The 27,184-nt window shown below is 37.5% G+C and overlaps 1 protein-coding gene across 3 annotated transcripts in view; it reads left to right on the top strand.

The window, feature by feature from the left end:
• Positions 1 to 276: 276 nt before the first annotated feature.
• Positions 277 to 27,184, top strand: part of LOC111146982 (component of oligomeric golgi complex 3) — a 78,281-nt gene continuing 51,373 nt past the window's right edge. Inside the window, exons 1-8 of one of the 3 annotated variants that reach the window (XM_022502787.1) lie at positions 277 to 484; positions 12,371 to 12,517; positions 14,466 to 14,527; positions 15,534 to 15,699; positions 16,558 to 16,632; positions 17,879 to 17,971; positions 18,691 to 18,816; positions 20,565 to 20,645. In XM_022502787.1, coding sequence (XP_022358495.1) covers positions 311 to 484; positions 12,371 to 12,517; positions 14,466 to 14,527; positions 15,534 to 15,699; positions 16,558 to 16,632; positions 17,879 to 17,971; positions 18,691 to 18,816; positions 20,565 to 20,645 — 924 coding nt within the window. In that variant the 5' untranslated portion in view covers positions 277 to 310. Of the gene's footprint in view, positions 485 to 12,370; positions 12,525 to 14,465; positions 14,528 to 15,533; positions 15,700 to 16,557; positions 16,633 to 17,878; positions 17,972 to 18,690; positions 18,817 to 20,564; positions 20,646 to 27,184 lie in introns of those variants that run through there. The other 2 variants (XM_022502788.1, XM_022502789.1) reach the window with 2 other exon arrangements.

Here is a 27,184-nt window from a genome sequence, read left to right as displayed (position 1 = left end):
AAAAATAAAGTTATTGAAGTTGAGAAAGAGGCTTCCGGTAGGGGCATTTGTATTTCCGTCAGGGCCTGTCTTCTTCGCCCGCTGCTTCTATATCCTAACCGGAAATATTTGTACTCTGTTTAGAGCCACGTCTGTCCTGGACTCGGTCCCGCCCACACACACTGGGGAAGCATTTCCGGGGTCAGGTTATTACGCTCCGCCCTGCCGCCCGTGCCTCGCTGGAAGCCCTGGCTCCCCCGGAAGTGGCCCGGGCCTCTCTGTCGGGGTCCCCACCACCCCGGTGTTGCTGAGGCCCACAGGGGCGGCGGCAATGGCAGAGGCGGCGCTCCTGCTGCCGCCTGAGGCGGCGGCAGAGCGGGACGCTCGGGAAAAGCTGGCTCTGTGGGATCGGCGACCCGACACGACGGCGCCGCTGACCGACAGGCAGATGGACTCGGTGTTGGAGCTGAAGGCGGCGGCAGAGAACCTGCCCATTCCGTTCGAGGTGAGGTGACCTGCTGGAACCGGGCTGGGGCGGCAAGGAGGCGGGACTGGGATACTTTTCGGGCGCGCCCGCGGACCGCGGCCTTGCAGACTCCTGCACGGGGGCTTTCCTCGCTCCTCCCCAGCCACGGTGACGGCTCGGGTGGGAGAGGCCCCCTCACCTTCCGGGGCTGTCAGGCCTTGCACTGCCGGCGACCGCCGACTCTACTCTCGCGCGGGGACGTCTGCGGGGGCGTCCAGTGGCTGGTGTTGGCTGGCACCCAGCACTCCGGGACGGTTGGCTCGGAGCCTTGCCCTGAGCGTCTTGCCTCCGGTGTCCCTGCTATCAGCTGAGACCCATTCCTGCTGCCCACCATCTCCCAGGAGAGGGCACCGAACCCAAAGAGCTTTGCTTCAGGACAACCTTCTTCCTACTGGTATTCGTTTACCACCGTGATGAGTAACCCAGCTTCCTTCTTCCACGGGGGCACTTGGAGAGACAAAATTTGATCCTGAGTGACGGTTTCATCCATCGCACATTGAGCAATAAGCTCTCCAAGTGCGGGTTCTGGGAGATCGATTGATCTGACCTATAACGAAGCCATAAAAACGAATTTTCTTTGAAAGCTGGGTCAGTACCTTATTAGGTAACGCTGGTTTTCGGTGTTAGTGTCAACATTTTTAATCTTCATTAAAATATTATGTATATTACCGCTTGTGTGATTCAGTTCAAGTAGTTGCAATACCAAGAAGTACATCTTATGAATTGTCAGATGCTTGACAGACACAGACTTTTTTCTGGTTTCGAGGGCCAGGTTTGGGATTATCATTTTATTAATAATGATGGTTATTTTTTTATGTTGGAAGCACTCCTTGTACACGATTTGGAATTGTGTCCAAAGGCAGATTGTTTTTAGAGACTTCAAGTTTTTCTTTTTTACCCTCAACTATTAGAGGTTGAGAACTTGGATTTGAAAGTTCACTTTCACTGTTTTGTGCTGCTCGATAAAGTACAGGTGTTCTTTCTTGTATTCCTCTGTCCACCTATAGGATGCTGTGCTGCAATAAAGGAGGAAACAGGTGGAAATTTCTTTGGCTTGGCTATCAAAGTCTTTTATGCTCTGGATAATAGAAGTTGTTTGCTCTGTAAATGTTCCAGTCTGTTTGTAATTGATTTGGCCCGTTACAGAAGCAGGATGCTTGGACATTGCCTCACCTGTGGGGAACACAGTCCACAAGAATAGTAACCCAATTTGTTTTTATTATCTTAGCTTATAAACTGTTATTTTTTTTTTTTTTTTTTTAAAGATTTTTTTTTATTTATTCATTTGACAGACAGAGATCACAAGTAGGCACAGAGGCAGGCAGAGAGAGAGGAGGAAGCAGGCTCCCTGCTGAGCAGAGAGCCCGATGCGGGACTCGATCCCAGGACCCTGAGATCATGACCTGAGCCGAAGGCAGCGGCTTAACCCACCGAGCCACCCAGGCGCCCCTAGCTTATAAACTGTTATTACTGAGCATGAAGGAAAGGGGTTTGGGGGAGATAAATGGAATCTTTCATTTTCACCCCATTTTTCCCCCATATTTATGCGGTATAATGCCCACATTCTCCTTATGCGGTCGTTTAATATATATTATGTGCCTTCTCTGGGCTAGGAATTGAGGCTAGAAGGGTAGGAAAATCAAGATCCTAGTCTCATGGAGCTGACATAATTGTGATCATAAACTTGTAAAAAAGAATAAGGTAAGTTCAGACAGTGATCCATGATACAAGGAAAATAAAACAAGATACTGTGACACAAAGGGATGAGATGTGCTCTGGACAAGGAAGGAAGTCTAACAAAGTGAGAGTCTAAGGTGAGAACTCATGGTGGAAAACAAGATGCCAGCCTTGCAAAGACTAGAGAAATAACCTTCCAGGTGGAGGAAAAAACAATGCAAAGTCATGGGTAGGAGATGAGCTTGACAAGTTCAGGGATTCAGTGAAGGTGTTCTTGTACACAAAGCATAGATACCGGATTCCTACGAGAATGAAATGACCTTTATTTACCTGTCTGGGATCCTTCAGAGGGATCATTGTTTTGCAGCTCTCTACAGTCTTCATTTACCTTTACTAAAGTATTTATATGTCTGGTAGGAACATTAGAATTGAATTCTTTGTCTCTTACCACTCTTAACACTGGTGCTGAAAAAGAATGCCTCAATTTTTATTTCATCAAGTGTTTCTGTAAAGGATTTTCTGTAGTGTTTCACAATTTTCATAAGATTAATTACTTCCTGAACAACTGGAACTAAGCAGGTTCGTTGAACAGCAAAAGACCAGCTAACGCTTCAGTAAATATCATAAAGCTGTTAACTTCTCTAGAAAATAGCTTTCTCTTTTATTAAGGGAAACTGGTCTTATCTTGGAAAGAAGTTTTATCTTTTTTTTTTTTTTTTTTTTGGTGTTAGATAAAAGAGTTTGCAGTAGAGTATTAGGTAGACTGGTTTCTTGTAGCCAGGGCAAATTTTTTAGTAGTGAGGGCCTTTTTCTTTTTGCTGAACTTAGTAGTTCTTGATAAATGCTACAATAATTGATCCTGAAATGTACCTGAAATGTACTGCAACAGTGTATTCCTAAAGGCTGTGTGTTCTTATAAATTTAACCTGTTTTTTTCTTTATAAAATGGGGATCATAATAGTACCTTACTTGTCTAATGGGGAATTGTGAGAATTCAGTGAAATCATGTATGTAAACTGCACACAGCAGGTGTCCTGGTAGTATTATATTTTATGCTTTTGTCCCCCAAATGATTAATAACTTGAGAGAATAGATTAGAATCTTATGATCCTGAGCTGGTACAGGTGTCATTCAGACCAAAGGTTAAAAAAAAGAAGAGGTTAAGTGCCTTGAGGAAGGTTCTGGGATTCCATCTATACCTCTTCAGTGATTTACTCCAAAGAGAGAAAGTAGCATCAGGGTTCGTTTAGGGAATGGAATGTTTAGATTATGAAAGTGATATTGTCTAACCCAGAACTCTGCAAGAAGTAAAGTTTGGGAAAGAAAGGTGTATTTATTTATTTATTTTTCCTGGACCTGCTTAGCTGGTCAGGTAAGGTTGATAGTTTATTGTAATTATTATTTAAGATGTTAATGTACCATTTACGTAAACTATACGGTAACTCTCCAGGACTGCCAATTAGGAACCTAGATCTGTGTTCTTTCTCTCTGGTGGTAAATGTCAGTTCTCTCTAGCAGCCAATACAGTGTGAGTGAGCCAGAGGACTCAGGAGTGATTGAGAGCCAGTTTGTTTATTTATATATATATATATATATATATATATATATATATATATATATATATATTTTTTTTTTTTTTTTTTAAAGATTTTATTTATTTCTTTGACAGAGATCACAAGTAGGCAGAGAGGCAGGCAGAGAGAGAGAGAGGGAAGGAGGCTCCCTGCTGAGCAGAGAGCCCGATGCGGGACTCGATCCCAGGACCCTGAGATCATGACCTGAGCCGAAGGCAGCGGCTTAACCCACTGAGCCACCCAGGCGCCTTATTTTTTTTAAAGTGATTTCTACACCCAGTGTAGGACTCGAACTCACAGCTCCCGGATGCAGAGTTGCATGCCCTACTGACTGAGCCAGGAGTGAATGGGAGGTCAGAACAGGAAAGTTTGTGACCACCACACCTCTTCTTGATTTTCCTTTCTGTTCCAGGTGCTTTGAGAAAAGAAGACAGCTGAGCAAATGTACCTAATGGGGGCATTTTCTCACACTCTTTAAAAAGCAACTTGTTTTGTTTCTATTAAAAATTACTTCTTAGAAGTGGTCAGTGTGGCTTCTCTCTTGCTTGGTTTGAGAGAAATTGGTTTTGTGTTAGTGAGAACAAGGAAACAGGACGGGAAGCCTCCTTCTGTTTTTGGTATTTAAAAGTTCTTACGCAGGGCACCTGGGTGGCTCAGTTGGCTCAGGTCATGATGTCAGGGTCCTAGGATCGAGCCCCACATGGGGCTCCCTGCTCAGCTGGGAGCCTGCTTTTCCCTCTCCCTCTGCCTGCCACTCCCTCTGCTTTTGCTCTGTCGAATAAATAAATAAAATCTTTAAAAATAAAATAAAAGTCCTTATGCATGAAAAGTAGTATTTGTACATAAAGTAATCACATAGAATGCTTTTTCATGTATTTAAGTTATCATGTTTACTCACAGCATCTAGACTATAGACTATATCTGGAATATCTGCATTACCTTCTCAAGTATCTAGAGTTTTTCATATGATTTTGTTTCTGGAGTAAATTAGAAGATAAATTTTTTTTTTAGATTTTATTTATTTATTTGACACAGAGAGAAAGATCACAAGTAGGCAGACGTCAGGTAGAGAGAGAGGGGGGAAGCAGGCTCCCTGCTGAACAGAGAGCCCGATGCGGGGCTCGATCTCCGGACCCTGAGATCATGACCTGAGGCGATGGCAGAGGCTTAACCCACTGAGCCACCCCAGGCGCTGCTAGAAGATAAATATTTTTTGGTTCAAGATGACAGAGTGACCACATTTCTATGACACCTTCGGTCCTTTTGACATGACAGTAATATTTGTGGCACCCCAAGAAGAAAGACATTATCAGTGAACTTGTAGTTCTGGTAAATTTATGGAAGTCAGGAAGTATGTACTACCATTTTAAAAATCTAAAGATTTAATTACAGAACAAAGTATAAATATTATTAATTTTGAAGAGCTACAAAAGAGATGATATAAATGACAGGATTTGAGATTAAACGTAGAGGAAAATATTAGGGATACTCATTTCTTCATTTTAATTAGTGGGGACCTTAGATTGTCAAATTGAGTGAAGACTTGTGTAAATCTGTTTAGAGTTATGGGATAACCATCAAAAATATTGAAAATGGTTAAATTGGCTAAAAGTGGGGGTTGGGGGAAGGATCTTTTCTATTGTAATTCTTTTGATGATTTTTATTTATTTATTTATTTTTAAAGATTTTATTTATTTGACAGACACAGCGAGAGAGGGAAGACAAGCAGGGGAAGTGGAAGAAGGAGACACAGGCTTCCTGCTGAGTAGGGAGCCAGATGTGGGACTCCATCCCAGGAATCTGGGATCATGACCTGAGCTGAAGGCAGATGCCTAATGACTGAGCCACCCAGGCACCCTCTTTTGATGATTTAGAATAAAATTATGTTTTTGTGTTTTGAATAATTTCTGTAAGGGAAGATTGATTAAAAATTGTAAATTATCTCTTTCATTCTTTCTTAAGTTCTTCATTCTGCCCTCAAATTCCTTAGCAGAATTTCTCGATTATAAACACTGGTATTGCCTTAGAGAAGAACAACTGGGAGGGCAGAGGAGAAGAAGACTTGATTTTTACTTAAATAATCATTCTGTACCCCTGGACTTCTAAAATAATCGGCCTGTTACAGTTTAGTGACAGTTACGAATTTAAAGTGAGAGAGTGAAATCCATACTCTGTTGAAAAACAGTAGAAAATGATGCATATTAATTGGAAAAGGCAAAGTGTGTATAGCATACTATTATTCAGGTTACAAAGGTACACTTACCTTGTGTGTACATGGGCTATTGTAGGAGAGAGTCATGAGAAAATTGTAAAGAATAGCTTCTGAAGAAGGAACTGGATGGTTGGAGGATGGGTCCATAGGAAGGGGACTTTCGCTGAATGTCCTTTAAATTTTGTACCATGTGAATTTATTATCTTTTCAAGTTACTATGTTTAAAAGGACTGCTATGGATATTATAAATGATTCTGGAACAAGTGGAATTTTACTTTTCATTTGTAATTTGTGATATATTGTCAAGTGGTGTCAAAATTATGTCATTTAAGACCTCATAAACTCTGATAAGAGAATATGATCACATTTTCATTTTGCAAAACCATGTATTGCGTGTTTTCTGGTATCACAACCAGAATTTTGACATTGATTTATATGATTTTTAAAGATACATTTAAGATCTTTTTCTCAAAGGGATTGAATTAAAGATGGATATAGGTCTTAGTGGTATTGAAGGACTGAATTTTGCTAGGTTCTCTATGGATTTTCAATATTTCAAATGATTGCCCTAGTGTTTACAACATATTTCTTTAATTAGGCACAGTCTACTTTAAATACTATAGTACTTAATGTGCGAATAAGAACCTCGTATGAGTATGCTCCCAATTCTTCCTTTTTCTCTTTTGTGCTATTGTTATGTATTTTACTTTTACATATGTTTTAAACCCATGATACATTGATACTATGTTTGCTTTTGACCTTTGAATCTTTCTGAGTGATTAAACATTTTAAAAATTGTCATATTTATCTTTATTTTACCCATTTCTGGAGAGCTTTAGTTTTTTGTTGTTTATTTGATTTTGTTTTTTTTTTTAAGATTGAGGTTCCCATCTGGTATTTATGTTCTGTCTGCTTTTGGAGAACTGCCTTTAACATTTCTTGTAGTACAGGTCTGCTAGAAATGCATTTTCTTAGCTTTGTTTAAACAGTCTCTATTTCCCTTTCATTTAAAAAAGATATTCTAGATAAAGAACTCTGGATTGAAAGGTTTTTCCTTTTATCACTTAAAAGATTTGCATAATTTCTGATGAGAAGTCTGCTGTAATTCTTATCTTCATTCTTCTGCATGTGAAGTCTTTTCTCCTTGGTCTGCCAAGATTTTCTTTTTAATTTTGTTTTTCAGGAGTCCGAATTTCATGTGTCTAGATGTGCATTTGTGTGTGTATGTATTCCATTTGGAATTCTCTGAGTTTAGAACTGAAGTTTGATGTCTTACTATTTTTGGAAAATTCTCAACTAAAATTTTTTTCTACCCTATTCGCTCTCCTTTTGGGATTCAAATTATGCATATACTAGATAATTTGATGTCATCCCACTGTTCTTGGATAGTGTGTTCAGTTTGTATTTTCTCACTCTGTTTTCCCTGGGTGTGTTTACTGTTGGGTGACTGTATCAACTGTCTTTAATTTCACTGATTCTTTAGCTGTGTGGAGTCACTGATGAATCCACCGCAGCAGCCCTCTGTCCAGCTTTCTTTTACCTTAGCCTAGTATCCCTGTGCTTTTTAGTATGTTTTTCAAATCTGAGCCCGATCCACATCTCCCTCGGAGCCCTTTTCCCTTTTAGGTATTGTATGTTTTAATTTTTTTTAAAGATTTTATTTATTTGTCAGAGGAAAGAGAGAAAGCACATGAGGGAGCAGCAGAGTCCCCATAGATCAGGGAGCCTGATGTGGGACTTGATCCCAGGACTCTGGGATCACAACCAAAGCCGAAGGCAGACACTTAACCCACTGAGCCACCCAGGCGTCCCATATTTTTGAATTTTGTCACAGTCTGTTCATTTAAAACTAAGTTTTACTCCTAATGAGGTATAATTTTATAAAAATAGCATATGGACTGTTCTGTTCCCAAGAATTACTCCAGATTCTGATTTATAGATTTATGCTAAATACACCTAGTGTTGTCTCTGGTGGGTCACCTCCCCCTCTCCAAAGAGGCTGTTTGTTGTTGGTAATTGGGCTGGTTCCAGAGAGCAGGAGCAGTGTGAATGCACAGCTTCTCTGCCTCCAGACTCAAAACTGGAATTGAAATGAAGCAAAGGCCCTTTACCCTTGGTGGCAGCACACAGTTGCTGGTGACGCTTCAGATTCAAGGTAGAGTCTCACTGGGTTTGAGAATCTTAGTGCTTACTGTGTCCTTTTGTACTGAGGTATTATGTCACCATTCAGGAAGTATCCATGAATTAGTGATGCTCTTAATAAGATGTATTTACATATACCCACGACCTCCTGGCTCTTGAGTTAGACTCATTTGTGGGGAGAAGACAGATCAAGGACCTTCCTAAGCAGTTTTGTTTTTCTTTTTTGGCCTGCAGCTTCCCAGGAGTTTAAGAAGCCTGTTTTCCCACACCTGTGTTTTCTTTTTTTCACAATGGCTTCATGATAGAGATACAAGGGTTCTTTTTCTTTTCTTTTTTTTTTTTTTGAAGATTAAAAAATTTTTTTTATTTATTATTAACATATAATGTATTATTAGCCCCAGGAGTACAGGTCTGTGAATTTCCAGGTTTACACACTTCACAGCACTCACCATAGCACATACCCTTCCCAATGTCCATAACCCAACTACTGTCTCCCTGCCTTCCTCCCCCCAGACCCTCAGTTTGTTTTGTGAGATTAAGAGTATTTTATGGTTTGTCTCCCTCCCAATCCCATCTTGTTTCATTTTTTTCCTCCCCTACCCACCAAACCCCCCACATTGCCTCTCAAATTCTTCATACCAGGGAGACCATATGATAATTGTCTTTCTCTGATTGACTTATTTCGCTCAGCATAATACCCTCTAGTTCCATCCACGTTGTTGCAAAAGGCAAGACTTCATTTCTTTTGATGGCTGCATAGTATTCCATTGTATATATATACCATATTTTCTTTATTCATTCATCTGTTGTTGGACATCTAGGTTCTTTCCATAGTTTGGCTATTGTGGACATTGCTGCTATAAACATTCGGGTGCATGTGCCCCTTCGGATCACTACGTTTGTATCTTTAGGGTAAATACCCAGTAGTGTGATTGCTGGGTCATAGGGTAGCTCTATTTTCAACTTTTTGAGGAACCTCCATGCTATTTTCCAGACTGGCTGCACCAGCTTGCATTCCCACCAGCAGTGTAGGAGGGTTATACTCACCAGCATCTGTCATTTCCTGACTTGTTAATTTTAGCCATTCTGACTGGTGTGATGTCTCATTGTGGTTTTGATTTGTATTTCCCTGACGCCGAGTGATGTGGAGCACTTTTTCATGTGTCTGTTGGCCATCTGGATGTCTTCTTTGCAGAAATGTCTGTTCATGTCCTCTGCCCATTTCTTGATTGGATTATTTTTTCTTTCGGTGTTGAGTTTGATAAGTTCTTTATAGATTTTGGATACTAGCCCTTTATCTGATATGTCGTTTGCAAATATCTTCTCCCATTCTGTCAGTTGTCTTTTGGTTTTGTTAACTGTTTCCTTTGCTGTGCAAAAGCTTTTGATCTTGATGAAGTCCCAGTAGTTCATTTTTGCCCTTGCTTCCCTTGCGTTTGGCAGTGTTCCTAAGAAGAAGTTGCTGCGGCTGAGGTCTAGGTTGCTGCCTGTGTTCTCCTCAAGGATTTTGATGGATTTCTTTCTCACATTGAGGTCCTTCATCCATTTGGAGTCTATTTTTGTGTGTGGTGTAAGGAAATGGTCCATGTGGCTGTACAATTTCCCCAGCACCATTTGTTGAAGAGACTGTCTTTTCTCCATTGGACATTCTTTCCTGCTTTGTTGAAGATTAGTTGACCGTAGAGTTGAGGGTCTATTTCTGGGCTCTCTATTCTGTTCCATTGATCCATGTGTCTGTTTTTGTGCCAGTACCATAGTGTCTTGATGATGACAGCTTTGTAATAGAGCTTGAAGTCTGGAATTGTGATGCCACCGACTTTGGCTTTCTTTTTCAATATTGCTTTGGCTATTCGAGGTCTTTTCTGGTTCCATATAAATTTTAGGATTATTTGTTCCATTTCTTTGAAAAAAATGGATGGTATTTTGATAGGGATTACATTAAACATGTAGATTGCTTTAAGTAGCATAGACATTTTCACAATATTTGCTCTTCCAGTCCATGAACATGGAACATTTTTCCATTTCTTTGTGTCTTCCTCAATTTCTTTCATGAGTACTTTATGGTTTTCTGAGTACAGATTCTTTGCCTCTTTGGTTAGGTTTATTCTTAGGTATCTTATGGTTTTGGGTGCAGTTGTAAATGGGATTGACTCCTTAATTTCTCTTTCTTCTGTCTTGTTGTTGATGTAGAGAAATGCAGCTGATTTCTGTGCATTGATTTTACATCCTAATACTTTACTTAATTCCTGTACAAGTTCTGGCAGATTTGGAGCGGAGTCTTTTGGGTTTTCCACATAAAGTATCATCTCATCTGCAGAGAGTGAGAGTTTGACTTCTTCTTTGCTGATTTGGATGTCTTTAATTTCTTTTTGTTGTCTGATTGCTGAGGCTAGGACTTCTAGTACTATGTTGAATAGCAGTGGTGATAACGGACATCCCTGCTGTGTTCCTGACCTTACTGGAAAAGCTCTTAGTTTTTCTCCATTGAGAATGATATTTGCTGTGGGTTTTTCATAGATGGCTTTGATGATTTTGAGGTATGTACCCTCTATCCCTACACTTTGCAGAGTTTTGATCAAGAAAGGATGCTGTACTTTGTCAAATGCTTTTTCAGCATCAATTAAGAGTATCATATGGTTTTTATTCTTTCTTTTATTAATGTATTGAATCACATTGATTGATTTGCGGATGTTGAACCAACCTTGCAGCCCAGGAATAAATCCCACTTGGTTGTGGTGAATAATCCTTTGAATGTGCTGTTGGATCCTATAGGCTAGTATTTTGGTGAGAATTTTTGCATTTGTATTCTTCAAGGATATTGGTCTGTAATTCTCTTTTTTGATAGGGTCTTTGGCTTTGGGATCAAGGTAATGCTGGCCTCACAAAATGAGTTTGGAAGTTTTCCTTCCATTTTTATTTCTTGGAACAGTTTCAGGAGAATAGGCATTCATTCTTCTTTAAAAGTTTGGTAGAATTCCCCTGGGAAGCCATCTGTTTTTTTAAAGATTTTATTTGAGAGAGAGAGAGCATGAGCCAGGGGAAGTGGCATGGGGGAGGGAGAAGCAGACTCACCACTGAGCCAGGAGCCCCATGTGGGGCTTAATATCATAATCCTGAGATAATGACCTCAGCCAGAGGCAGACACTTAACTGAGCCACCCAGACTCTCCGATACTGTAATTTTTATTTTATAGAAAAAAAATTGAGGATATTTTATAGAAAAGAAATTGAGCATTAAGTAATTTGCCCATGGTCTCACAGCTTATACAGGATCAGGACAAACCAGGTGTCCTGCTGTAAGATGCTTTACTATACCAGAAGGTGTCACTCAACTTGAACTCAGGTACAAAAAAGCCTATTTTTAAATGGTTGTTTTTCTAAATTAGTGATGGTGCCTTGTGCATCTAGCCTTTTTTTTTTTTTTTTAAAGCTTTGAAGATCAAAATCCTATCTTCAGATGAAAGTTTTATATCTAGAAAAACAGATGGGGACAATTTCCTAAAGCCCTGGGTCAAGGTTTTATATAGGTGGGCCTTAAATGTTACGCCCTAAGGACTAAAAACTGGAACTGAAATGAAACAGGCCTGTTTACTTTACCCTGCATCCACACTTCATTTATTATAGGCCTAAAAATAGTATGTCTGTGTGACTATAGGAAAACTAGAAACTCCTGTAGGTCTGAGGGCGTCAAAGTGAGGCCTTCTAGATGGGGCTCTTCTGAAACTGATGGGGAACTCTGAGATTCTTTCTACTCAGTTGAAATTTCAAAATAGTCACTAAGAAGGTGTGTGTGAAGTGTGCCAGGGGTAGACATGGCAGAAGGAGATAATTGATAATTTTGATAGTTAATTCTTGGGTGTGATTTATTTTCTATTGGTGGATTAATTAGGCCAAGTTCTTTTGTTAGATCTGGGAAAGGCAAGCTACTTTCAACAACACACAGGTTTTTGCCTTTGGGGCCAGTTCACAAGATGTTCAAGTAAGAAAATGTGTATTGATTGGCATAGATTAATGGCCAGTTTTAGAAAGGTAACTCAACAGTCATACTTTACTAGTGGTGTGATACCAGTATCATGTTTATACTTTGAGACTAGCATTTACTAGAAAGAGCCTAGTTGTATTATTATATGGCATTTATTTACCTCAAATGATTTAACAGAAAACATTCCTTTCTCTTTCAAAACAGTGAGATGGAATAACTTGAGTTTAGAGAATTTTCAAGTTATTTAAATATTTTTGGGGCTCTTTTTTTTTTTTGAAGCTTCCGGTCGAAGATTTGTGTAGCATAACATCCCAATCGCTGCCCGTTGTACAGACTTTGGTAGTACCTGAATCTACAGAAGACATTCTCTCCAAGGGTTTTACTTCCTTAGAAATGGAAGAAGAAAGAATTGAAACTGCGCAGCAGGTGAATGGTAGTGTTGTTTCTAAGGACGTTTGATTATTCTGAATATCTCAAGACAGGGCTAATAAAAATGTCCTAATTAAAAGTTCTGAACATTTGAAACTATAGTTAACATCAGATCTTTCTAGAACAATCTTTTTTTTTTTTTTTAAAGATTTTATTTATTTATTTGACAGAGATCACAATTAGGCAGAGAGGCGGACAGAGAGAGAGAGAGAGAGAGAGAGAGAGGAGGAAGCAGGCTCCCTGCTGAACAGAGAGCCCGATATGGGGCTCGATCCCAGGACTCTGGGATCATGACCCGAGCTGAAGGCAGAGGCTTTTAACCCACTGAGCCACCCAGGTGCCCCTAGAACAATCTTGATTTGGTGTTAACTGTGGCTGTTTTGTAAGTGTTTTAAATTAACCTTTTGCCCAATTATACTTGAAATACAGATAAAGATATGATATTCCAAGTTTGGACGTTGATAGCGTTGATAGCTAGTCATTAGGGTTTTAATATTTCATGCACTTTTGACTTCCCCCAGTGTATGTTTATGTTAATGTCCCCCCAGCACGCGTGTGTGCGTGTGTGCGGGCACATACTCCCACATGTGCAGACACACCCTTTACTTGTTGCTTTGTAATTTCTTTTTTTAAGAACTTAAGTATTCTCTTTAGATGAATCCTTATAGTTACTTTTCAGTAATTTACATGTGTAATCTTCCCTTGATTTTTTATTTATTCCTAATTTTAAACCTTAATGTGTAGCAGTTTCTTCTGCTACTTCCTCTGGCTCTTCTTCCGCCTTGTAAGAATCAGAGCCTAGTCATTTACCAAGTAAAACAAAAAGGAAGCCTGCTGAATTGCATATGTAGTAAGTAAATCAAGAGGCAGTGCTGCAGAGTGAAAAAGAGCTCCACCTCTTAAGTCAGGCCAACCTGGATCTGAAAGTCTCCTCTATGACTTACCATCTTTGTGAGTTTAGCCAAATTACTTATATCTTAGGCTTTTTAGTTTTCTAATCTGTAAAACAAGGATGATTGTATACCCATTCATGGGATTTTTCTGAAAATTGAGTAAGATAATGAATACAGCGTATGGCAGGCACACAGTCAATGCTCAATAAATGATAGCTAAGGTACTTGACAAGCCTTATATTTTGAGAGCATAAAGCATACCCTTGACTTCAAATCGCACTTGAGAATTATAGAAGATAATCTTGCACCGTGTCAATGAACTTATTTGGGCTGTTTAAAAAAAAAGTCATCTGGGCTAAATTTGTACTTATGTCTCTCTCTTTAAGATAAAAAAACTAGTATATTGAGTTATAATTTATACCCAATAAAAAGTACTTGTTTTAAGTATATCACTTGATGAGTTTTGACAAGTGTAACTACCACTATGATTGAGATATAAAACATTTTCATCATCCTTCATGTTTCCTTAAGGTCAGTCTTCTCCACCTTTTTTTAATAATAGATATTTTTCATGACATAAGTGGTAGGGCCAGAACTCAAACCCAGGTTTAGCTGTTACAAAAATCTTAAGCCACTCTATTATATTATTTCAGTTTATATTTTTACGTTTCTTATTAGAAAACATTAATATTAACATTTACCCCCAAACCCTAAGTTACCTACTCAAATTGAGCAAAGTAGCAAATAGGCATTAGCCTCTTAGGAAAGAATATATATTTTTTACATATTTTGTATCTTTACTCCTCCTCCTTGTTTGACTCTGGATATGGATATGGCCAGTGTTTTTAATATCCTTTGCTTTTCCTAGCATGTAGATAATGACTATGGAATTAAATTGTTATCTCCTGGTTAAAAGTAATTATTAATATCTGAGCCCCAAACAATAAGACTTAGATAGTGTCTACCCTTTTGACTTGCTGTTTAACATATAGCCACTTTGCATTTTGTCTGTTTTGGTTTTGTTGACAATATAATACTCTTTATTTTTCCAGTTTTTCTCATGGTTTGCAAAGCTACAGACTCAGATGGATCAGGATGAAGGAACTAAATACAGGTATGTGGTTCTTTAGTTTGTTGGCTATCCTGATTTTTAAATCACAGTCATCTGCAGCATTTCATAATCTGTGTCTTCAAACAAAATTAAGGCACAAACGAAATTCCAACAGCAATATTTTCTTTAAAAAGAGCTAGAGAGAAATTGTGTGATTTAAAAAAAATAGTTATAATTAATAGGTGGAGAGGTACAGACATTAGTTTTTAGATAACCCTAGAAAGATTTAGGTTCAAGTGGGAATTTTACAGGCACTATAAGAGATATTTGTTGCTTTCTTTAGAAGTAGAGACCCAAGAGATTTGAGGAATGCTCACCTAGCCTGTAGATAACCATGTTGTTCTGTTTGTGTGTATTGATAGCATGGAAGAAATGATGGTGCATAGTTTCTAGCTGATTTGGGGACTGTGGGTTGAATAACTGCATTTATTTAACATTTATTAAGTGACCGTTATTGCTAGGCTATATGTTAGGCTCTTTGATACATGATTCCACTTAATCTCTAGAGCAGCTGTGTGAAGAAAAGTATTATTTTTCCCATTTTACAAATCGCAAACTGAGGCATAACTTGCCTAATGTCATAGAGACTTGGGCAGAGCTGGGACTTGTACTTGTCTTCTAATTCCAAGTCCAAAATTCTTTCCATGGCATCACACCATCATGGGATTTTTGGCATAAGTGACCGGAGGGATTGACCTGCTCCATAACTTGGGATGGCCCTAGTGTCATAGTTTTTGAAAGTTGAGCTGTTGATTTGTTACCTTATATGTGAAAAGCCAGCTTGTGACTTCAAGGCTGATTCCTTTTGTTGTTTATAGTTTTAATGATTTCCCTCTAAATTATTGAAAAAGGTGTTAACATAGTTTTTGCATATAATTAGCTTTAGTGAACGGTCAGACTTCTTTCCTGAAATTCAAGCATTTGGGGAAAAATGAGACTTTATTGTTTATTGACTCTGCTTATTGGGGGAAAATATTATTGCCAATCCCCTTTTGGTTCTGTTTTCTAGACAGATGAGGGATTACTTGTCTGGGTTTCAGGAGCAGTGTGATGCTATATTGAATGATGTAAACAGTGCTCTTCAGCATCTGGAATCATTGCAGAAACAGTATCTCTTTGTGTCCAATAAGACAGGAACCCTCCATGAAGCCTGTGAACAGCTCCTAAAAGAACAGGTAATTTGGAGTATGGGAGAGGATTAGTGATCATGTTTAATATTTTATTTTTAAGTAGATAAATAGAATTTAATTATAATTTCTTTAATTTCTCTAAGTATATATTGAACTGTGCTGTATGAGGCCTTGTGCTAAATAAGCATGCAGATTGTTACATTGTCAGACTGTTTTGTATTTTAAATAAGTTTACATGAGGGAACGGGGCAAAGCAAGCTTTCCTATGTTTTTGAGTTGTTACATCAGCACAATTTCAGAGTGAAGAGGGTACATTAGTTTGCTCTGTGTACTCTTTACTAACCACATTTTTCAAACAAGGTCAGTGATTGTAGTAATGGTGGGGTTTATGAAAAGATGAACTAATCTAGATTGTAGTTATATTTATGATTTAAAGATAGAACATTTAGGGGTGCCTGGGTGGCTCAGTGGGTTAAAGCCTCTGCTTTCGGCTCGGGTCATGATTCCAGGGTCCTGGAGTCAAGCCCCACATCGGGCTCTCTGCCTGCTTCCCCCTGTCTCTCTGCCTGCCTCTGCCTACTTGTGATCTCTGTCTGCCAAATAAATAAATAAAATCTTAAAAAAAAAAGATAGAACTTTGAAGCTATTTTATCTGTGTTTTCTCTGTGTCTGTTGTGTGTTTTTTAAAAAGGCATTTAATGTTTTATGAAAGAACATATGTAAGTTGCTGTATTAATCATTGCTTATTAGTCCATAATTGCAGAAATCTTTGAGCATTAGTCTGAAATCTTATGTCAAACATAAACCTATCTGTCTGGTATAAATCTATTCAATGTAATTTTGAGACTGGAGTGTTGATTCTTATGTTCTTACACTGATTTTTTCTCTTTTAAAAAATGCAAGTCGGAACTTGTTGATCTGGCTGAAAACATTCAACAAAAGCTTTCCTATTTTAATGAATTGGAAACTATTAACACAGTAAGCATGGTTTTTTACTTTTTGTAAAGTTAATGACCTTATTTTATATTTCCCTTTCTGAATATAATCTTTAGATTTCTAAATTAGACTGAGTGATATTTGAACTTGATAGTTTGCTTGCTGATAGGTATTCCTATTTGTATCAGATGGAGATAATCACCAGTTCAGATTTTTTCAAATATGATTTAAGTTGTAGTTCTTAAATTATATTATTATTATTAAACTCTCTTTGTCAGTTACCACTTACGGTGTCTTATTTGTAAGCTGTGAAGATTGTAAGAAGGAATATTAAATTTTAAATCTTGCTGTGGTTGTGCTATTATTAGTAATTGAAATATTTTTTAAGTTAATCTCAGTTTAGTTTGAAGTATAATCCTTATAATGCATGCTTGTATCCCAAAATAATAGTCTCAGTTAAAACTGCTGTGTAAATTATATCCCTATGTCTTTCTGGCTCATAAATTAATCATACTTACTATATATAAGTTAGTAAACTTATTAAATTAATCATAATTATTGTGGTTTACTACAAAGATAAAAGCTAGGAGCTAGTTAACAATGGAATATAAGGAAATTGTTCATTGCCAAGCTATCAAGATAAGAAATAATTGACTTTTTTTTTACATTTTAACATAAATTATTTATATTTTTGTATAATTATATTAAAGATGTATGTTATATAGTTTTATATATTCTAATGTGTAATTTTATATATTAAGTATATATATAACATTTATGTTATATATATTTGTACTTACATTATTATTACTTGTATATATTTTTATATGTGTTTACTTATATTTTACTTATATATGTTTTACTTTTGTAATATGACTGCTAAACATGGTATGACTGCTAGTTAATCCTTTAACCTTGAGAAAATCACCAGTGTTTGAAAGTACAAAATTTGTATATGTTACAAAGTACTAGAAAATGGGAAATCTAGGTAGTTGATGTGTTATTTTAGTATAATGTTGTACAATGGGGTAATATAAATACTTGTTAATTTATGAAGAGCCCTCTTAAAGCTAATTAGGAATAAACTGAATTAAATCAGTATTTTTTTTGTCCTTTCATTATTAATTCACATGGGCTATATTTGAGGATATTTTGGTGATTCTTAAAATGTAAAGATGCTGGTATAACTGGGTTATAGCCTAATGAGAAATATGCTAATTCTAATACATAATTTTCAACTTTTGCCTGTATATTTTTTGTGAATTAAGTTTTTTTTCTTTCCTTAAAGAAATTGAATTCTCCTACATTGTCTGTTAATAGTGAAGGATTTATACCTATGCTGGCCAAGTTAGATGATTGTATAACATATATCTCATCACATGTAAGTCATGGGATTTCTTTATGTTTTTAAGAAATCTTAACATCCCTGTTATATCATTTCTTATGCTATAAAGTAATTATTTCTTCTGAAGGGAAAAGTAGATCTGTAATATACTTGAAGAAAGACTGTAGTAAATTCTTAGACATTGTCAGTAGTGATGTAAAAAAGTACTTCAGTTGCTGAGGCAATCCCTGGAGTAGAAAGAGATCCTAGCTGACACTGTTCTATCCCACCTAAAAGGACGAGTGATTTTCAGGCTGTTGACTTCCTATTGTTTTAGATACTTCTTTGACAAACAAAAAATGTTACTTGGGAGGAAATAAAGGAACAGGCCCTTTGATTTAATTAGCCTTTTTCTGTGCCCCAAGGAGTTATAGCTGTTTAGGTTTCCCCCATTATATGAAAGTAGAATGTTCCTATGAAACCTTTTGTAAGCCAAAGTGGCATAAAGTGAAGAAGCAGTTACCATTTCAGAAAAGTGAAAATCCTCTGTGGATTTCTTTTGGTTAGTGAAAACAGGTACTATTGTAGGTTCTTTGTAAAAGCCATATGGCTTAAAGTGAACTTTGGGTTGGGTGGGTATGAGGGAAGGGGCAGTGTGTATTTGTCTTTGCCGAGCTTATGATCTGTATAAGACCATATAAAGGACAGGTTTGTTTTCATTGTTTACTTTGCCTGTGTTTGTTTCCTCTTTGTAAATCTTTCCCTTTCCTTTACAGCCAAATTTTAAAGATTATCCTGTATATTTGCTGAAGTTCAAGCAATGTCTTTCTAAAGCTTTGCACCTTATGAAGACATACACTGTGAACATACTACAAAACCTCACAAATCAGTTATTAAAAAGGGTGAGTTAACTGGTGAAGTGTTTTTTCTCTTCTTTTCCTTTTTTAATTCATTTATCTTTCATAATCTAAGTGTGAGATTAGTACTCAGTACTCTAAAAACATTTTGTTACCTTTTGTTAAATAATAATATCTGTTTTATTTATAATAGAAAAAATGGCTCTATTATATCTGTGCATCAGAATCTTATTTTCAAAGAATATTTAATAGTGTGAGAAGTACTCAGTACTGTATGGTAAATAATAAGATTTAAACTATTCGTCACTTAAAACATTTTCTTATCTAATTCATAAAAATATTGGAAGGAAATACACCAAAATGATAAAAAGTGGTTCTGTCTTAGAGGTGGGATTACATACGATGGAGACTTTGAATTTTTTTCTTTATGTATGATAGCTAATTTTCTGTGTTTAGTAAATATATTTTTATTGAGTGACTTCTCAAGGCTTGGCATTGTACTGGGAACCATACAGTAGCGAGAGGGAGCCAGCAAGGTCCCTGTGTTCATGGAGCTTATATTCAGGAGAAGTAATCAGTGAAGAAGGAAACAAACAAATTAGTCAATTACAGATGGAAGGAGCAAGCTAGGTGGAAATTGAGCAGAGTGTTATGTTAGAAAATTAAGAGTAGAGGGGCGTGTGGGTGGCTTGGTGGGTTAAGCCACTACCTTCGGCTCAGATCATGAATTCAGGGTCCTGGGATCAAGCCCTACATCGGGCTCTCTGCTCAGCGGGGATCCTGCTCCCCCCGCCCCATCTGCCTGCCTCTCTGCCTACTTGTGATCTCTCTCTCGGTCAAATAAATAAAATCTTAAAAAAAAAAAAAAGAATTAAGAGTAGAGCTGGCTAAGATGGTCATTAAACACATTTCTTTCATAAGAAAATAAAAACAAAGATTATGCGTTCTATTTTTTAAGCTCACTTTCTAAAGAACATGGAATCTTTTCTTGAACTTTCAGTTCAAAGCCACTGATTTTGGGGTTGCAGTTTATAGTTCACATTGCTCTTAGCTGATATGAAGGCCAGATTATATAATTTTTCTATTTTGTAAAAATTTTAAAAAGTTTAGGAAATTAATACCTAATCAGTACTAGTACCTACTGTGTACTAGTAGCTAGTACTTTACTATTGAGCTGCATAAAACCTTTATGAATACACACACACACACACACACACACACACACACACACATACTTAAAGATTTTATTTATTTATTTGACAGCACAGCAGAGGGAGTGGGAGAGGTAGAAGCAGGCTCCCCACTGAGCTGGGAGCCTGATGCAGGGCTCAATCCCAGGACCCTGGGATTATGACCTGAGCCGAAGGGAGACGCTTAACCACCTGAGCCACCCAGTAGCCCTTTATGAGTTTATATTATCACCATTTGATGGTGATAATATTTGAGATTTGAGATTCTCTGAGATGCACTGAATCTCAGAGAGGTCCAGTAATTTGACCAATATCCTACTGTCAGTAAGTGACTGAGCATGAGTCTGAATTCAAGTCTGTTTACTACCAAAAATCATGTAGATTTTAATGATAAAGAGGAAGGAGGTGACAGCTCCACATAAGTATTTCTCATTTGTAGCAATAATACTAATATGTAATTTCTTTTTGAGATTTTTCTCTCTAAGCTTTTGGTTGGTATATAGGACAAGCAGTAGCTGTTTGGAATATTTGATGTCACATTTTCTGAATAATTATTTGTTTGCTAATTATCTTCCTTCCATCCCCTCCCCCATGTCTCTTTAGGATCCTGCATCCATACCTAGTGCAGACAATGCCTTCACATTATTTTATGTGAAATTTCGAGCTGCTGCTCCCAAAGTCAGAGTAAGTCTATTGACATAAATAGGATATTGCTATGAGGTTTATTTAGCCAGCGCTTTTGAAGTTCTACTGTATGTTAGACCCTTTGCTTATACCAGGAAATGAACACTAATGAAAGGTAGGCATTGCCCTTCTACAGTGTGATGTCTTAAGGGCACAGAGCAGGAAACACCTAGCTCTTCTATGATGGTTGGGGAAGGAGTCTAGATGGATGTGATATTTGAGCTTAAAAAGCTCAGGTTTATAGTGGGCTTGAGGGGATTGATAAGGTGTTTTATACAGAGAGAACAATATGTATAGGGACAGTTGTAGACATGTATTTTGAGAGAACTTGTAACTTGTTATGATCAAAACACAGGACATTAATGGCATCCAGTTGGGAAAAAAGACAGGAAAGACTGTAGACATTATTTCACAAGGGGTACCACATGTTATGCTAATTCAGGAAAAGTGGACAACTAGTGAAGTATTTTATTGTATTTATTTATTTATTTTAAAGATTTATTTAGTTAGAATGAGCAGTCTGGGGGGGAGGGACAGGGGGAGAGAATGTCCATCAGATTCCCTGCTGAGTGCGGAGCTTGATGTGGGGCTCCAATAAGTGAAGTTTTTTAAACAGAATGATTTGGTCAGATTTACCATTTCTTTTGATTTAATGATGCGCTATGAAGAATAGATTATGGTGAAAAGAGTTTTGAGACAGGGAGGTCTGATGAACAAGGAAGATTTTTCAGTAGTCCATGGGAAATAGGGGTTGATCGGGCGTTGGTAGTGTATTCTTGAGGCGGGGAACATGTGCCTTATTTATTCTCCTTAGCACAGTGCCTGGTACATAAAGGAATGCACTAAATATTTATCTTGATTGAGTGATTGGAAATGGAGGGTACAGAAAGTAGGTATATGTGTTAATATTTACACATTTAAGATATGCAAGATACAGTTGACTGGAGCTGGCACATTTATCTTTTTTCTACTCATTGTGAAGATACTAGAAAGTAGTCTACTTTTGTTGCCTCTGACTCTCTTGCTATTTCTCTCGAGAGTCAGTTGAAGGATTTTTTTTCTTTAATTTAAATTTTAGTTAGTTAACATATAGTGCAGTGTTGGTTTCTGGAGTAAAACTTACATATGTGCTCATCACAAGTGCCCTTTTTAATACCCATCACTTGCCTAGCTCTTTCCCCTTCCACCTCCCTCCCATCAACTGTCTATTTGTTCTCTATCATTAAGAGTCTCTTATGTTTCCCTCTCTCTCTTTTCTTTTCCCCCTTCCCATATATGCATCTGTTTTCTTTCTTCTATTCCACATATGAGTGAGATTATACAGTATTTGTCTTTCTCTGACTGACTGACTTCACTTGGCATTATTTCACTCTAGCTCCAATCATGTCATTGTAAATGGCAAGATTTCATTTCTTTTGATGGCTGAGTAGTACTCCATTGTATGTATATACCACATCTTCTTTATCCATTCATCAGTCAGTGGACATTTGGGCTCTTTCCATAGTTTGGCTATCGTTGATAATGCTGCTATAAACATCAGGGTGCATGTATCCCTTTGAATCTGTATTTTTGTATCCTTTGGGTAAATACCCAATAGTGCAATTGCTGGATCGGAAGGTAGTTCTATTTTTAATTTTTTGAGGAACCTCCATACTACTACTCACTGAGTGGCTGTACCAGTTTGCATTCCCACCAACAGTGTAAGAGGGTTCCTCTTTCTCTACATCTTTGTGTCTCTTCACCATCTGGGTGTCTTCTTTGGAAAAATGTCTGTTCATGTCTTCTGCCCATTTCTTGTCTGGTTTATTGGTTTTTTTGCGTGTGTTGAGTTTGATAAGTTCTTTATAGATTTTGGAACTAACCCTTTGTCAGATACGTGGTTTGCAAATGTCTTCCCCCATTCCATAGGCTGCCTTTTAGTTTTGTTGATTGTTTACTTCACTGTGCAGAAGCTTTTTATCTTTCTTTTTTTTTTTAAAGATTTTATTTTATATTTATTTGACAGAGAGAGAGTCGGCGAGAGAAGGAATACAGGCAGGGAATACAGGCGAGGGAGAAGCAGGCTCCCCACTGAGCAAGGAGTCAGATGCGGGGCTTGATTCCAGGACCCTGGGATCATGACCTGAGCCGAAACCAGACGCTTGACAACTGAGCCACCCAGGTGCCCCCAGAAGCTTTTTATCTTAATGAAGTCCTATTAATTCATTTTTGATTTTTTACCCCTTGCCTCCAGAGATGTATCTAGTAGGAAGTCGCTATGGCTGAGGTCAGGGAGGTTGCTGCCTATGTTCTCCTCTAGGATTTTGATGGTTTCCTGTCTCACATTTAGGTCTTTCATCCATTTTGAATTTATTTTTCTGTATGATGTAAGAAAGTGGTCTATTTTCATTCTTCTGCATGTTGCTGTCCAGTTTTCCTAGCACCAACTGTTGTAGAGACTGTCTTTTATCCAATAGATATTCTTTTCCTGCTTTTTTGAAGATTAGTTGACCATAATAGTTATGGATCCAGTTCTGGGTTCTCTGTTCTGTTCCATTGATCTATGTGTCTGTTTTTGTGCCAGTCCCATACTATCTTGATGACTACAGCTTTGTAATAATAGCTTGAAATCCAGAATTGTGATGCCTCTAGTTTTGTTTTTCAGAATTGCTTTGGCTATTTGGGGTCTTTGGTGATTTCATACAAATTTTAGGATTGTTTGTTCTAGCTCTGTGAAAAATATTGTTGGAATTTTGATAGGGATTGCATTAAATGTGTAGATTCCTTTGGGTAGTAAAGATATTTTAGCAATGTTTTTTCTTCTAATCCATGAGAATGGAATGTTTTTCCATTTTTTGGTGTCCTCTTTGGTGTCTTTTGTAAGTGTTCTATAGTTTTCAAAGTACAGATCTTTTACCTCTTTATTTAGGTTTATTCCTAGGTATCTTACTGTTTATGGTACAGTTGCAAGTTGGATTGATCCTTGATTTCTTTTTCTGCCGTTTCATTAGTGGTGTATAAAAATGCAACAGATTTCTGCATACTGATTTTACATCCTGCAGCTTTGCTGAATTCATGTATACCTAGGAATTTTTTGGCAGTCTTTCGGGTTTTCTACATAGGGTATCATGTTGTCTGCAGATAGTGAAAGTTTGAATTCTTCCTACTGATTTGGATGCCTTTTATTTCTTTTTGTTGTCTGATTGCTGAGACTAAGACTTCCTTTACTATGTAAAATAGTAATGGTGAGAGTGGACATCATTGTCTTGTTCCTGATCATTGGGGGAAAGGCTTTCAGTTTTTCCCCATTGAGGATGATATTAGCCGTGGGTCTTTGATATGCGGTCTTTATGATGTTGAGGTATATTCCATCTATCCCTGCTTATTGAGGTTTTTATCAGGAAAGGATGCTATATTTTGTCAAATCTTTTTCAGGATCATATGGTTCTTATCCTTTGTTTCATTAATGTGGTGTATCACAATGATTCATTTGTGAATATTGAATCACTGCTGGAGCCCAGGAATAAATCCCACTTAATTGTGGTGAATAGTTCTTTTAATGTACTGTTGAATTTGATTTGCTAGTATTTATTGAAGTTTTTTACATCTGTGTTCATTAGGGATATTGGGATCATCAGGGATATTCTTCTTTTTAGTTGGGTATTTGTCTGGTTTAATATCACACTAATGCTGGCTTTGTAGAATGAGTTTGGAACTTTTCCTTCCATTTCTATTTTTTAGAACAGTTTGAGAAGAATGGGTAGATATTAGCTCTTCTTCACATGCCTGGTAGGATTCCCCTGGGAAGCCATTTGGCGCAGGACTTTTGTTCGTTGGGAGATTTTTTTTTTTTTTTAAAGATTATTTATTTATTTATTTGACAGACAGAGATCACAAGTAGGCAGAGAGGCAGGCAGAGAGAGAGGGGGAAGCAGGCTCCCCGCTGAGCAGAGAGCCCAATGTGGGACTCGATCCCAGGACACTGGGATCATGACCTGAGCCGAAGGCAGAGGCTTTAACCCACTGACCCACCCAGGCACCGCTTTTGGGAGATTTTTGATTACGGATTCAATTTCTTTGCTGGTTATGGGGTCTGTTCTAATTTTCTACTTCTTCCTGTTTCAGTTTACTAGTTTGTAAGTTTCCAGGAATTTATCCATTTCTTCCTGGTTGCCCGGGAAGATACTTTTTCATAGTATTCTCTTATAATTGTTTGTATTTATGTGGTGTTGGTTGTGATCTCTTCTCTTTCATTCATGATTTTATCTATTTGGTTTATTTTGTCTCTCTTTTCTTTCTTTCTTTCTTTTTTTTTTTGATAAGTCTGGCTAGGGATTTATCAGTTTTCTTAATTAGGAACCAGCTCTTAATTTTGTTCATCCATTCTACTGTTTTGTTTGTTTGTTTGTTTCTATTGAATTATTTATTTCTGCTCCAGTCTCCTTATTACCCTTCTTCTGCGGGCTTTAGGCTTCATTTGCTGTTCCTTTTCTAGCTCCTTTGGGTGTATGATTAGGTTGTGTATTTGAGACTTCTTTTGCTTCTTGAGATAGGCCTGTATTGCATTGTACTTCCCTCTTAGGACTGCGTTTGCTGCTTCCCAAAGGTTTTGGACTGTTGTGTTTTCATTTTCATTTGCTTCTATGTACTTTTTAATTTCTTCTTTAATTTTCTGGGTAGCGCATTCATTCTTTAGTAGGATGTTCTTTAACCTCCATGTATTTGAGGTCTTTCTAAATTTTTCCTTGTGGTTGACTTCATGTTCCATAGCTTTGTGGTCTGAAAATATGCATGGTATGATCTCGATCTTTTTGTACTTGTTGAGGGCTGATTTGTGACTGAGTATGTGATCTGTTCTGGAGAATGTTCCATGTGTACTTGAAAAGAATGTGTACTCTGCTGCTTTAGGATGAAATGTTCTGAAACTGTCTGTTAAGTCCATCTGTCCAGTGTGTCATTCAAAGCCTTTGTTTTCTTGTTGATTTTCTGCTTAGATGATTAGTCCAATTCTGTAAGTGGGTTGTTAAGTTCCCTACTCTTATTATATTATTATCAAAGAGTTTCTTTATATTTATCATTAATTGATTCATATATTTGGGTGCTCCCAAGTTGGGGGCATAAATATTTACAGTTGGTAGATCTTCTTGATGGATAGACCTCTTAATTATGATTTAACACCCTTCTTCATCTCTCATCATAGTTTTTATTGTAAAATCTACTTTGTTTGATATAAGTATGGCTACTCTGGCTTTCTTTTGATGTCCATTAGCATGATAAAAGGTTCTCTATCCCCCTACTTTCAAACTGCAGGTATCTTTAGGTCTAAAATGAGTCTCTTGGAGACAGCATATAGATAGGTCTTGGTTATTTTTTTTTTACCCATTCTGATACCCTGTGTCTTTTGATTGGAGCATTTAGTCCATTTACATGCAGAGTGATCATTTTTTATTTTTTATTTATTTTTAAAGATTTTATTTATTTGAGAGAGAAAGAATAACCAGTAGGGAGGGGCATTGGGAGAGAGAGCAAGAGAGAGAGGCAGACTTCCTGCTAAGCAGGAAGCCTGACATGGGGCTTGATCCTAGGACCTGGAGATCATGACCTGAGCCCAAGGCAAACACTCAACCGACTAAGCCACTCAGTGCCCCTAAATTCACAGTTATTATTGAAAGATATGAATTTAATGCCATTGTGTTACTTGTAGAGTTGGTGTTTCTGGTGATGTTCTCTGGTCCTTTATAGAGTTTGTTGCTTTTGGTCTTCTTTTCTACCACTCAAAGAGTCCCTTAAACTTTCTTGCAGGGCTGATTTATTGGTTATGAACTCCTTTAGTTTTTGTTTGCCTGGGACACTCTTTATGTCTCCTATTGGGAATGACAGCCTTGTTGGATAAAGAATTCTTGGCTGCATATTTTTCCTATTTCAGCACATTGAATATTTTCTGCAACTCTTCTGGTCTGCTAAGTTTCTGTGGACAGCTCTGCTATGAACTTGAGCTGTCCTCCCTTGTAGGGTAAGGACTTTTTTCCTGTTGCTGCTTTCAGGATTCTTTCCTTGTTTGTGTATTTTGTGAATTTGACTATAATATACCTTGGCAATGGCCAGCTTTTGTTGAATTTAATGGGAGTTTTCTGTGCTGCTTAGATTTTGATGTCTGTGTCCTTCCCCAGATTAGGGAAGTTTTCAGCTATAATTTATTTGAATAAACATCCTCCTCTTTTTTCTCCTGCTTTGTCTTCTGGGACTCCTAGGATATGAATGTTAATATGTTTTAATAAGTTGCTGAATTTCCTCAGTCTGCCTTTCTTTCCTCCTTTTCAGCTTCATTATTTTTCATAATTTTTTTTTTCTCTGTCACTGAGTCACTCCTCTGATTCGTCCATCCTTGTTTTTATGGCCATTCGTCCATCCTTGTTTTTATCTTTTAATTTTGGTCTGACTAGATTTTAGTTCTTTATTTCTGCAGGAAGGGATTCTCTGGTGTCTTCTATGCTTTTTTCGAGGACAGCTGTATTCTTATAATCGTAGTTTTAAATTATAGTTCAAACATCTTACTTATA

Source organism: Enhydra lutris, unplaced genomic scaffold (genome assembly GCF_002288905.1).
Source record: "Enhydra lutris kenyoni isolate GAN:26980312 unplaced genomic scaffold, ASM228890v2 scaffoldscaffold15, whole genome shotgun sequence".
In the NCBI taxonomy this organism is placed as follows: domain Eukaryota; kingdom Metazoa; phylum Chordata; class Mammalia; order Carnivora; family Mustelidae; genus Enhydra; species Enhydra lutris.
The sequence above is the reverse complement of the archived record's forward strand: the minus strand, read 5'-3'. Positions and strand labels throughout refer to the sequence as shown.